Source organism: Urocampus carinirostris, chromosome 9 (genome assembly GCF_059441175.1).
Source record: "Urocampus carinirostris isolate Australia breed hairy pipefish chromosome 9, RoL_Ucar_1.0, whole genome shotgun sequence".
NCBI classification, from domain to species: Eukaryota; Metazoa; Chordata; class Actinopteri; order Syngnathiformes; family Syngnathidae; genus Urocampus; species Urocampus carinirostris.
This window is the reverse complement of record NC_142357.1, coordinates 20,079,019-20,092,367: the sequence shown is the minus strand read 5'-3', so window position 1 is coordinate 20,092,367 and position 13,349 is coordinate 20,079,019. Positions and strand designations below refer to the sequence as shown.

The window sequence follows — 13,349 nt, the reverse complement described above, 5'->3', positions numbered from 1 at the left end:
CCTATACAGGTTTGTTTGATAAAAAGGAGAACACCTCCCGTAGTTGTGAACAATTTCAGCCAGTAGTAACCAAATCGAATGTTGATAGACACATTGGTTAGCCAATGAAAATCCTAGCATAATTTAATGCAATTTTCAAGGGGTGAGTTCAAATCGGCCGAAAATAACGTGCACAAGGCAGTCAGATATTCATTTTTACGCATTATTACGGGCAAGTGTGCACAAACATTGATGTGACTTCTGGAAAGAGAAAGAAAACATTTAAAACTCTTTAACGATGTCTTAAATACTGTCCAAAGTAAAATACACATTTGCAAAGGTTTTAGTGTTGTACACTGGTCATTTTTACATGGCCAGAATTTACCCTTAGAAAAAGGTGTAACTTTTCAGATTGTGATCAAATTTGACAAGCTACCACAAAAGGCGTCAAGCTATTGTTTCACCTGTTTTCCAGCTATAATGCCCAGGCAGGCATTTAATTGCAAACAAAAATTCAGGCGAGAATTAAAACCTATTTCTGTACGTTCCACCTCAGATTACTTAATGTTAGCAGCACTTGCAGTGATTATTTCGGTTTGGGACAAAACTTCAGAGTCTTACCTTTCAAAACCGTCCATATTCTCAGAATGGTTCAAAAACAACGCTCCTTTTACTCGTGGATCGGGGATTTTAGGCGAATTTTACAGCAACGTTAAAGGGTTAAAAAGTCAGTCAGCATTTGAGTTGTCATTTTTATTTAATAAGCCTTTTGATAAATAATCACTCGTAAAAGATCCTTTTCAGTAGTTACAAAGATGATAGTACACATTGCGCAGGGATGAGGAGGGAAAAAAAATGTCAGTGTAGAGTACCAAATACCCCAAAGCTACAAAACTAACCTTTCCAAGTGCAAGCCAGTGAAAAGCTCTCCGTTTTCAGTGTTTTCAGTCCATGAGGAAGTTAGTAAAATATTCTAAAATGATCAAACAAAAAGGGAGGACGGCACTAAGGCGCTATGACAAAAGTGGCATCTTCTTGGCTTCGATTTCCCTTCTCGTCCCGTTTTGAGAAGCTACTAGAAGGTGGGGAAGCTTCCTTCTACGTATTCCCGTTACTTTACTAGCGGCTAAGATACTTGCTGCTGGATGTTTTGTAGGAACTCGCAGTAAGAGGACCCCGACTCGGTGCGATCTTCCACCAAATGCTGGAAAATGGTTGCTTTTGCAGAGTTGTCGTCTCTAAAGAAAGAGAAGTCAAGTTTGAATTTCATGTTTCTTACAATCTGCAGCAGATTTACAGAGGAGCTTAAGATAAACTTTGCCATGCATACAAAATGTTCCCTTGATTTTGATATGCAAAGAGGACACTCCAGCTAGCGATGCGATTCCGACACCTTCTAGTGCAGGGGCAGGCAAACTACGGCCTGCGTGACACATACGGCCCATCAAAATGTATAATCCAACCCGCCCTAAGAAAATGTAAACAAAATATTTACAATATATATAGAAGATTGTGTAACTATTTACCCAAAACAATATATTTTGCATTTTGAGTGCTTTCATGCACATTATCAAGTTTAGTGCTTTATTATTCAGTGCTGTTTTAAGAAGCACTGTCCCAGAGTGGCAAAACGTTAAAAAAAAAAATCTATGTATACGTTTTGTAGATTTTATTTAATTGAACTAGTACAAAGGCTTTGGTGCTGCTGAACAGTAAGTATCAAGCCTCTGGAAATCATTTTAGATGTCTAAAATGATTCCCAGAGAGTGACTTTGATTAGATTTTTGTCCACACATTGAGGAGCCCCATTTTGTTATGTTGCTTCCTCTATCCAACGATTGAAAGTGCAAATGACCGAAATCATGCGATCACGTCACTGAAACATCGGGCGCTGAAAAGTTCTTGCCTAAGTTCAGTGTTCTTGCAATAAAATGTTTGTGCCCTTGCCTTTATGGAAAGCAATGTTTAGTGAACGGAAGTATTGCAAAAGCAAAAAAAAAAAGCACATAAGGTATTGATCTGCTTGACATGCTTCCTTTCACAAAAACTTTTTTTCTCAATAGCTTTTTGGAATCGAGTTTTTTCAAAAAACTTTGCAATGTTAGTTTTTTGTTTGCAAAACAATGTTAAGAGCTAGAAAGATAGCTTCCTTTTGATATGTCCTATGCCAGTATAGCTACACAACGAAATTTCAAGGGGGCTTTCAAAAATGGGTCGAAATGACAAAAATTGGCTGTCACCGCCACTTCCCATTTTAGAGAAACGCCTGCCGTTGAATAATTTAAAAGAGAGGCAAAATATTTGAGTGTTTAAAAACTGACTGATAAAATGAATTACTTTATTAACAAATATGAACTATAACTCTTACATCTAGAATGTATATTTATCTAAAAATGCACAGTATCCATTATCTTTTTCCCGCATGTATCATCAAGGTATCGGATTTGAGACCGTATGGTATTCTTCCTGGTCGGCCCCTCTGCCAAATATTTGAACCCACGACTTGAACACTTTGTCTAGCCCTCTTTCAGTATGTCGGGAACTAATAATTTACAAACTTAAAGACAAATATATGACCTCCAATTGTATATAATTCTAAAAATGAAATATTGTTGAGTTTTAAAGGGCATTTCTTAAAAAAATATGTATGTTTTTTGAAGGAACGGTATGTACCACAAGGTATTGGTAACTACCCAAAAGTATTCATATTGCTCTGAAAACAAAGCGACATCCAGCACACCTAATCATAACCATTTGTCATTTCATACTTTTAATCATGATTATTTTTAAGGGGGTAATTCACTGTTAATGCCATATGTTGGTATCGGGCCTATACCATTTCAAGATACCATTTCCTGCATAAAGAGACATTGTGTATTATTTTCCCACTAGATGTTGCAGTATTCTGTCGTGCCACCAAAAACTAGTGCTAAAAGCATAACGTAATAAGACAAAATACTGAGATTCAATGTGACCAAAACGTACCTTATGACTTTTGAAAAGAAGAGAAATAAGAAAAGAAGAAAAAAAAAGGACAAAAATAAATAAAATCAAAATAAAGTGCCTTTAGTTTGTAGTTTTCCTTGACTCATTTTTGGAAGCACTACACATTACAGTGACATTTAGTGGACAAATATAAAACACTGTCCCTTTAAGAACAGCAGGTTGTTTTTATGGAAAACCCAATTTGGCCAAAACTCAACCGCTCGCTTCAGCGGCCCCCATTTTAATCGAGGTCGAGACCTCTGTACTAGACCATGTTTTGGAATATTAATATTAGTGATGGCTAATGATACTAGTGTCAACCTCTTCAGGCTGCAGGTATCAAAGTACTAATCTATTGGAACTTGATTTCAGCCAGAGGCTAACGAAAAGTTCATTTCTCCTACTGGTCTCTAAAAGCCCCTGTTAGTCATGTGTTTTTTCTTCTTCTGTGTGTGTATATTATCAGAGGGCTTTAAAAGTACTCGTGGTATCAGAACGTATCACTGTTTTTGACCTCAAGAGTTGAGTCTTTGTGTCAATATAGATAGATATAGATCAACATAGATCTGAATCTAAACTTTTTTCATTACCTCGAAAGTTTCCTTTTTGTCATAGCCCACCTTCCTAGTATAAAAGTAATTGTCAGCCATTTGGACTGTGCAATTGTAACTCATTTGTTCTCTACCACATTTGTGCCCGGAATCTATACCTTGTGCATTTTGATTTGAACGAAATAGAAAACATTCAAAGAGGCCCACGCAGTTCACTGCAATTTTATGCCTTTTTTAATCAGTCCTAGTGTTGAACGACAAGAGTGCAGATCAAGAGAACAATGGTGCTCAGGAAGGAAAAGGAAGTGGCCTGAACAATAGCGCCTCTTCCCTGTCATGAAGAACTTCCTGTCCAGAAATCACTGCCGTTGTGATAAATATATAATGGCCACCAATGGTGAGCCGTCTTCTGGCCTAAAAAATATCTGAATCATGTGATGTTAATCATATTTCTTCCATGAATACTTAACTGACCAATTCTAAATTGTCTGTCAGATTCCTTTCATTGCTTTTCTCCTTGTCAAGCTGCGTCCAGATGTGTGTTTTCATATTTGAGCATTCAACCAATCACATTTGAGCCATTACCTGTTGCCAGAGTCAGAAATCTACCTGGAGGCCTTCACAATCCGTTTGGCAGGCCATAGAGTATAAAATAAGTCTTGATGAAGCGATGAATTTAACCAATCAGATTTTGAGTTAGCGAAACCAGGGCCTTCTAGCTGGCATGGGGAAACGTAAGTGTTTTCACTAACTATGATTGGCTAGGGGTGGTAACGCACTAAGTGATGGTGCAAACCACCATTAAACTTGAAGAGGACGAAGAAAAATGATTGGCTAGCACTTTCAAGAGCTGGCAAACTGTATATTTAACGAGCACAGGCAAAAATATTGTTGTGTTGATTTAATAGCAGTTTTGTCAACCCACAATGCCTGAAGGAGGATCAGAAATTGAGTTAGTTGCAGATTAAAGACAAATTAACTTTTCAAGGAAAGCTGGACACCTTTAAAAGGTCGGACAACTCTGAAGCTAGCAAGCCTGTCACAACTGGGATAAGCAGGACATGATAAAAGCGCTTGATCCAAAAAGACAGAAACTATGTGGAGCTTCTTTATCTCATCGCTGAGAGAAACACAAATGTTCTTTACCATCTTTCCACTAATAACTGAAGAAAGAAAGATGTATATGTACAAATAAAATTTTTGGTGAGTAGAATGTGGCTATATTCTGACATAATATTAGTATGAGTATATGAGTATAAGCCGCTACTTTTTCCCCAAACCTTTAACCCTGCGGCTTATTCAGTGATGCAGCCAATTTCTGTAATTTTTCTAACGGCCGCCAGCAGCGCTCGAGTACAAAAGGTAAGATTTAGACCGGTGGAATATATGCGCCGAGGAAGACTGCAACTTCACTAAAACTGGCCGTATGCGAAAGGCAACTTTTTCGCAAGTCTGCCAGTGGATCCTGACAGCGAGGGGCAGCATTAAAAAATCCACCATCACCAACGGGTTCCGAAAAGCCGGTGTTATGCAGAGAAATGCATCCCTGCCGAGAATTGCATCCCTGCTGAGAATTGCATCCCCTGTCGCTGGAGCGCGCACACATCACTCCCACTACTACAACCACTTTTACCTCGTTTTATCTCACTTTTATATCACTTTTCGGGAATGTAATGGCGAACATATATCCAAGACCACTTCGTCTTGCATTTGTTGGGAATGTAATACAACTTAAACCATTCTGTCTTGTATTTTTTGTGAATGTAATCGAACGGTAATGCACACCGTATATAAACCACTTTTGAGCAGGTAACGTGTTTATTTTGCCTTTTTCGACTCAAATCGCTCGTATTTAAACTGTTATGCACTCTACCATAAAGCTTATTATGCTGAAACGAACTGTCAAATCATCAACAGATATAAAAGTGAGATAAAACGAGGCACGCAAAAGTGGTTGTAGTAGCGGGAGTGACGTGTGCGCGCTCCCGCGACAGGGGATGCAATTCTCAGCAGGGATGCATTTCTTGGCATAACACCGGCTGCGGGAGCGTGGGACGACGTCTATACGACAAAGTTTCTTTCCGACACAGTGGAAGACGACTTTGATGGCTTCAGTTCTAAGGAGGAAGATGAGGACGGTTTACCGTGATTTTTACGAGTATGGTATGTTTTTTTAACAGACCCTGTGTTGCGAGCGTGTTGCTACCATTAACTGCCCTGTTAGGCACCGTTTGGGATGAAAGTTATATCATAATTATTAAAGCTTTGAAAACTCTCTCGGTGTACCGTCTTTCTTTGTAAATATGTGTAACCATGTATAATTTGTATTTGCAACTGTATATTTTTGTAATGTATTTATTTTAGAAACTTATTCTGATATGTTTTGCACGAGCAAATGAGAAAGAAGGGGCAGGGCAAACGCGGGCTGACGGGAAGTGGAGTAAAGGTGAGACGTGTTTGTGGACGCGGCAGACAATAGTGGATATATATTTTTCCCACCCTTACCTTTGGAAATATACAATTTTTTCCTTGGATTACTTTCAACGTACACCCGGACTCTGCAGGTCTGCATTAAATTTTAAGTACTGGAATCATATTCCGTTCATTTTGCCGGCTGTGTTTTTTGGACTGTATCGGGTATGGGTTAATTTTGTGTTTGTATTGCGGTTTTTCAATGTGGGCGCATGCGGCTAATATACAGGTGCGGCTTGTGTATGTACAAAATCAGTTTTCCTCCCGAAATGTGGTGGGTGCGGCTTATAATCAGGTGCGCTCTATAGTCCGGAATTTACGGTATAAGGTTATTACCGATGATTGTTGCAGCTGTAGCTGCAGTGCAGGTTTTATATCTACAATACTTTTTGTGGCTTGATTCAGACGTAGCATTACTGAAGGCATATGTGTGAAATGCAACTAGCAGCGACACAGCCCCCCGTTTTTTCACATCCCATTCGAGCGCTTACTTGAGGACGTGCACGACGGCGCTGAAGGCCCTGTTGTCCTGCAGCCAGTCGAGGAACGCTCGCACTCTCTCCGACAGCGGCGTCTGCAGCTCAGGAATGCCACTCTGCCACAAACAGCAGTAAAAATCAACAACAACAAAAACGCCTTTTCATAGCCACAAATGGGATTCGGACACACAACGCGGAGCTGGCGTGAAAAAAACAAAAACAAAAAAGGGGCCTTTTGGAATGTTTGGCATGTAGGTGGTTCTGGGAGGCATCAACCCGACTCATGAAAAAGAGAGATAAACACGCTGACGGCTGCTGTCCGCCCAGTCCGATGGAACATTCGGCATGTGAAAAAGCAAGCAGCAGCACCTGCACCAGCTCTGATTTGCAGCACTTGTTTTTGTTTCTCTCACAAATACAGAGACCCTTCTAGTGAACTGAACCTACTCAGGAAACCACTTATATCAGGGTGATAAACATGCAGCCCGCAGGCCGGATCAGGCCCGGCAACGGATTTAATCCGGCCTGTGGGACAATGCTGAGAAGCACAAGAGAAAACGGAGCTGCTATACGTCAAAGAATGACCCGCAGTTTTAAATATTTCCAAAGGATGTCGCCAAGCAAGTCTCCACTCCCAAAGCAAACCACCTGCTGTAGCTGTATTTGCTGACGACTATTGATCAACCAGAGAACATTTGAGGAAACAGCCACCCTAATGTTATTTTACCTATAATAGAAGTAACGCATGCGCTGTTTAAGGCAATATGCTTGTGTGTGGTACGTGGATGTCTTTCTTAATAAAAATTGCAACGGAATACAAAATATTTTATTTTCAGTGATTGGAAATTGTCGGCCAGCATATGGATTAAAAAATACAAAATTCAAAAAAATTGCAGTTGGGTGTCTTAGCAGTTTAAAGAAACTTCAGCCTATTTCTGTAATAGATATCCAAAAGCAAAGTGCCCAAATTCAGATACGTATTCTTATTTAGAAAAAGCAGACAAATAACTTCATTTGCACTTCAATTTGTGTGCTATATTTGTCACTTTCCAGTTTGCACGAGTTTCCATGAGTTAAATCGTTGGTTTGTCGGGAGGGTATGTCCCTTGACCACAAGGGTTGTAGGGGTACCATTTCCTGTGGTGTGTTTTGGGCAAGGACAGCATGGTGGTGCCCATCCCCTCCCCAGTCAAACAAATAATGTAGTTTAAATCTTTTTTTTTTTTTCTTCACAAAAGCAGTTAATATACACTTCAAGAAATTAAATCTTAGTGAGGGAAAACAAATACTGAGGAAAAGACAATTCAATAGTTTTATAAAAGAATCTTAAAGCCCTAAGTCATAATCATATTCTAATTAAGAGCCTTCAAGAGATTCCCTTGCCTTATATCTTATTTCTTTAAGTCTGTAAATTGGGCCTCTTACTCACCATATTGGGAGGGACGGAGGTGTAATTTGGGTAGTCCAGGACGTCTCGGATGAAAATCTCGTTGCAGGATCGGCCGACCCAGAGGTAAAACACCTGCATGGTCGCGAAAACAATCATTTCACTATAAAAATGACGGAAAAAGGCATATGACACTACAGCAAGGCAAACTATACTCGTATGACTGCGTCATTCATTACTTTTTAGGTGACTGTCACATAAATGGACTATATTACAAGGCAACCACAAATAAATCATATACTGTATATTTTTTTTTCTGTATATTTTTTAGTTTAATCTACAATGGTGGGGTTCTTTTTTTTGCCGATACAAAATAAAGCTAGAATGTCAAAATTTGACTCCACAGTGAGAGTAAATTGCAAGAAAACTGGGTATCTAGTTCGTATTTACCGTCTTTTGGAATTCTGTTGCTGCGAAATGTTATTGCACTATTTGTCCTTGCAGTATTCTTACGATGCACTTTTTTTTAAATTGAAACTTAGGCCAGTCTCTAAGCCAGGGAACCCATTGCTCTTTTCATGATTGCATATGGATCGTAGATAAAATGAAACATTTGTAATTTTTCAATATATAACTTATGCAGAGCCGATATTTGCACATGCAAAGCCGAGACAGTCATGATGGACACGAGTCCGGTCCAGTATAGGCCTGCAACTAACGGTTATTTTCATAATAGATGAATGGGTCGCTTATTTTTTGGAATAATCCATGAATCGGATTTCTTTAAGACATTTTTAATTTCCTGCCCTTTATTCAAATATTGACGTTTTGGACAGATAGAAAAATAGTGCACAAAACAACAGAGTATTCTATAATATAAAACAAAACAAAAAATTCAAAACAAAAAATTTACGTGTTTGTCACTTAACTTGACAATAGAGAAAAATACATACAAATATTATGTTACACACCTGCAAATATGAAACCTTATTCAAAGAACATATCTTATTTCGACTTATCATACAAAACAAAAAGAAAGAGCAATACATTTGATTTATGTGTAGCAATTTTTCATATGCATCCAAAAAAATATCAAAAATGTAAATCCACTTTTCAAAATTTGTCAAAAATATGTTTTTCTTTTTTGGTTTTATTTTTGAATATAATAAATATTCAACAATATATCAACACGTTATATTGGGTATTTTTGTATTCTATATCTTTTTTTTTTTTATTTTTTTTTTCAACACAAGGATACTGCTGGAAGTGTGAATTTCCCTATGGGGATCAATAAAGTATCTATCTATTCCCAATATGAAAATGATGTATAATATGCTTAAGAATTTGCCCCTTGTGTAAAGTTCAACACGTCATTACTATTATTTTTATTTTTACTATATGTATTTTGTTTAGTTACGTTCTGATTTGTCTGTCTGTACCTTTGCAGCATTTTCTATTCCCTAGAAAATTGTTAACTTTGTTTCATGCTGAAACAGTCAAACACTACGAAGTTGAAACTTTTACGCCAATATTGTTTGTAATGCTGCAAAGTTCAAATAAAAAAAATATTTAACAAATGTTTATAAAAACTGTCTTGGTGCCCCCTGCCGGACCAAGTTGGTGGTACAACTTTATCTCAATAGAATCGTGTGCACTCTTATTTGCATTGATGTAACTAAGTAGCGCATAAATCACGTGATGCAACAAATCGATGGTGTAATTAGTTGCCAACACTTTACATAGTCGATTTAAATCATTTTTTTCTATTTTAATCGATGTCATCATTTGTTGTTACAGCCCTATAAAGGACACAATTTTAACTACAATTTAGAGTCAAAGTGTCACACCAACAGACCCCGTTGTGGCTATAAATTGCTAAATAAGCCATGATATGGAAGCTCATTGAACAATCTTTATTCATTGTTGAGACAGTTTCTGGTAAAACGCTACAGAACAAGCTTGAGCCCAAAACAAAAGTTTTACCGAGAAGCTTTCGCAAAAAAAAAAAAAAAAAAAAGTAGAGCAGTTTGATTGGGTGAGCGGTAGGAATGGGCGGAGCTATACACAGCACGCACTATTTCTCCTTTGCCAAACACCATCTGCACCGAAGGTAAATATGTTGGTATCCTCAATTGCAGTATTCTGTGACATTTTCACAAAATAACTTTGCTTGCACCTTGTTTTGATCCCGTAATCTGGGACAAAAATAACAGTCAAAATGAGGAGACCAATTTTAAGTGTATATTCATATAGGACACAGGCTTTTGGCATAACTGTTAAATCATAGATTTTATCACTTTATCTAACATCATACAGTGAAATAACACGCTTTTATCTGGAAAGAGTTTTTGGCGGTTTTATCGTATTTTGTCTTAAAATATTTGGTGTGGCTCTCTCAAAAACAAAAAACAAAACAAAATATTTTTGCTTTTATAGCTCTTTGGGTCAAACAGGTTCTCGACCCGTACTCTAAGAACTTCTTTACCATATTTTTTCTCTTTTGAGTCTTTATTACATGGTTTTTTTCTAAAATTTTGAATCTTGTTGTAAACAATCTTAACTATGTTATAATTGATGACAATAAAGACAAATCTAAGTCCACTTCTAAAATCAGGTCTGTGAAACATTATTGAGGTGTCAATTTTTTTTTCTTTTCATGATTGGCCATCAGTAATTACTGTAAATTTAACTTTTTTGTTGTCTGTGGAAAGCGCAAAAATAGTAAAAAAAACACATTAAAAATATTGCAATGATGGAGAAAAAATACAGATAATTAATAAATATACTTTTTCAATTATGAACTTAAATAGGTTTTGGTGAAATAAGAATAATAATCTTAAAAACAAGCAAAGTTATCTCATAGCTGATATGGGAATAATATTTTTTAAAAGAATATGAAAACAGAAAATAAGGAAAACTATTTTCTCCTAAGAGCAAATTGCACCTCCTCCAAGATCAGACATTTTCTTTGTCATTTTTTGTCTTATTTTAGTAGAAGGAAAAGTAAACATTTAAATAATACTTATGATAAGCAAAATATTTCAGCTAACAGGAAATACTTTTTTGTACTGTTCAAATATTAGAATGTGGTCATAACGTAATTAAACTAATTGATTTATGAATTTGAATATCATACACTACAAAAGGGTAATGAAACAATTCAAGTACTTAACAGGGAAATACTTTTGGTTGCGTTCAAACATTAGATAGTTATGAAATTAAAATTATCAATTAGTTAGAATGTCAGACAAAATGTAAGCAGTTAATATCTCTGTATTATTTGTGATTGCAACATCCTTTGCTGTCTGGTAATCCTGAAATGGGGATGCCACGTGTGCGGTCCCTTTCAAGGTTTCTTCATTTTCCTCATGTTGAGGTTATAGTTTTTCCTTGCCCACATGTAGGTTCCAGATCAGGGGATGGTGTAATAATAGTCTGAAAAAATAGTCTGTGTAATAACCTGTGAAGCCCTTTGAGACTCTTTGTGATTAAGGGCTATACAAATAAAAATGACTTGACTTGACTTATTCTTGCTTCAACAAAAAAACAGAAGGATGGTTTTCAAAGCAAAACGAAGAATGAAACAAACAGCAACAAAAGAATTTGAATGCTTCACAGTTTAACACCAATACAATAAATACATACGTTGCCACAGTCCATGAGGAAAGCACCGTCTCTGCTCAGCCTCTCAGATGACAAGTGGAGGAGAGGCGGTTGAGGGACCAGAGTGTCGTTGAGGTGGAGCGCTCCCTGCAGCAGGCCCAACACAGCCACAGCAATCAACTTGACGAATGAGACTTTCTTTTTGTGTGTTTTCTCCTGGTGACTTACTCACCTGGTCGGACATGTTGTCCAGGCGGTATAAATCGGGGTGAACGATTCGCATCAACTGCTGCAGCGGTTGCGTTTTGAACTCGCACATGGCAAAGACGCGCTCGTCCAGGCGAGTGCTTATTCCCGTACGGAATGCTTTCTGAATGGAGAAGAAAGACGATTCAAATAATTAAATTAATACAAATATTGACTATAGTGCAGGAGTGGGCAAACTTTTTGGGTCGCAGGCCTCATTGGCTTGTAGTAATTTGCACGTGGGCCGGGCCGGAGAAAAAAATGCTGATTGCTATATTATTTGTACTGTATATGTTAGCAGAAGTAAATGGAAGGAGACCAAGAGGAAGCCCACAATTGACATGGATGGATGGTCTTATGAGTGCACTGCTGGAAAGAGGTCTAAATATAGTGGAAGCTAGGGTTCTTGTTGGTGACAGGAATAAGTGGAGGGGTGTTGTAAAAGGATAGTGGGATGCTTGGACATGTTCTAAGGGATGAGCAGGGCACTTATATGATGTGGCAGGGGTAAACCAGTGAAAGCTGTCGGGCCCTGCTGTTGAACAGAAGAGTGTGTTGTGTCACCCTGACCCGAGTGACATGGCCGCTTTCTTGTGTCCCGTTTCATCTAGAGGGAGGAAAGCATGACCAACTTGGGTGCCGAGGTGCTTGTTTGGGTGTTTGGGCATTTGGGCTGGCAATGGTCCAAAATGTCTTTTGTGTTTTTTTGCTACTTTTTCCCTTTTTATATTTTCTTTGTTTTTGTATGTGTTTGTCTTGCTGTCGGTCACCCATCTTGAGGGATATGACCAGGGTAGATAGAGAGATAGATATGTTTCCGTAGTGCAGTGGTTTGCACATTTGCCTAACACGCAACAGGTCCCCAGTTCAAGAGTGGGTGGAAATATATGTTGGTTTGGAGAGTGATGAGCGCCATCAGATTGTACCTGTCCGAGACACAACACAGGAAATGGTGCCCCAACGACCCTGGTGGTTAAGGGATCCAACTAACCAACCATTTGCCAATAGTGTTCGAAATCCGATACCTCGGCAATGCACAAGGAAAAAATGTAACGTGAGCAATCCATTTTTTTATCATCTGTATTTACCCTTAATTTGATTATTTGCATAGATAAATCAATTCCATCAAGGGCTTCTTTAAAAGTGTTTTATTGCAAGAAATGTAATATCTGTATAAATAAAATGAATTTTACTAAAGCAAGTACAGAAAAACATAGACAGCTATTTAAATCTTGGCCATGAGCACAATGAAAAATAGTTTGTATGTGGACACAAGAAGGAAGACAGGATAACAACAGCACCAAAAGTAATAACTTTTTTAACATGTATGTTAGCTTCATGCTAAATAATTAGTTTAATGATTTAATTGTATTTTTCTTCTTTTTATTTCATTATGAAAATGTTTAACTGAGGTTTGAAAATTGCCGTTCAGATTTCATTTCTATTAAAGAAGCTAAAGCTTGTTTAAACTTCTATAAAGACACCCAAGTGCCATTTTTTAATTGTGTTTTTTTTTGTTTCCAGCTGAGTGCCTTAAAAGGTGCATCGGGGGCTTGTATTTTAAGTAAAATAATAACATCGGAATGGTTTGCTTCCTCAAATGTCCTATGGTTGATAAATGATGGTCAGAAAATACAGCTTTGGGGT

General features: G+C 37.7%; 1 protein-coding gene across 1 annotated transcript in view; it reads right to left on the bottom strand.

Annotated features, from left to right (window-relative positions):
* Window positions 1-717: 717 nt before the first annotated feature.
* sec24b (SEC24 homolog B, COPII coat complex component) overlaps window positions 718-13,349 on the bottom strand; it is a 31,493-nt gene continuing 18,861 nt past the window's right edge. Inside the window, exons 20-24 of the mRNA XM_088344829.1 lie at window positions 11,689-11,826; window positions 11,499-11,603; window positions 7,896-7,988; window positions 6,479-6,582; window positions 718-1,217 (exon numbers count right to left, since the gene is read on the bottom strand). Coding sequence (XP_088200955.1) covers window positions 1,106-1,217; window positions 6,479-6,582; window positions 7,896-7,988; window positions 11,499-11,603; window positions 11,689-11,826 — 552 coding nt within the window. The 3' untranslated portion in view covers window positions 718-1,105. The remainder of the gene's footprint in view (window positions 1,218-6,478; window positions 6,583-7,895; window positions 7,989-11,498; window positions 11,604-11,688; window positions 11,827-13,349) is intronic.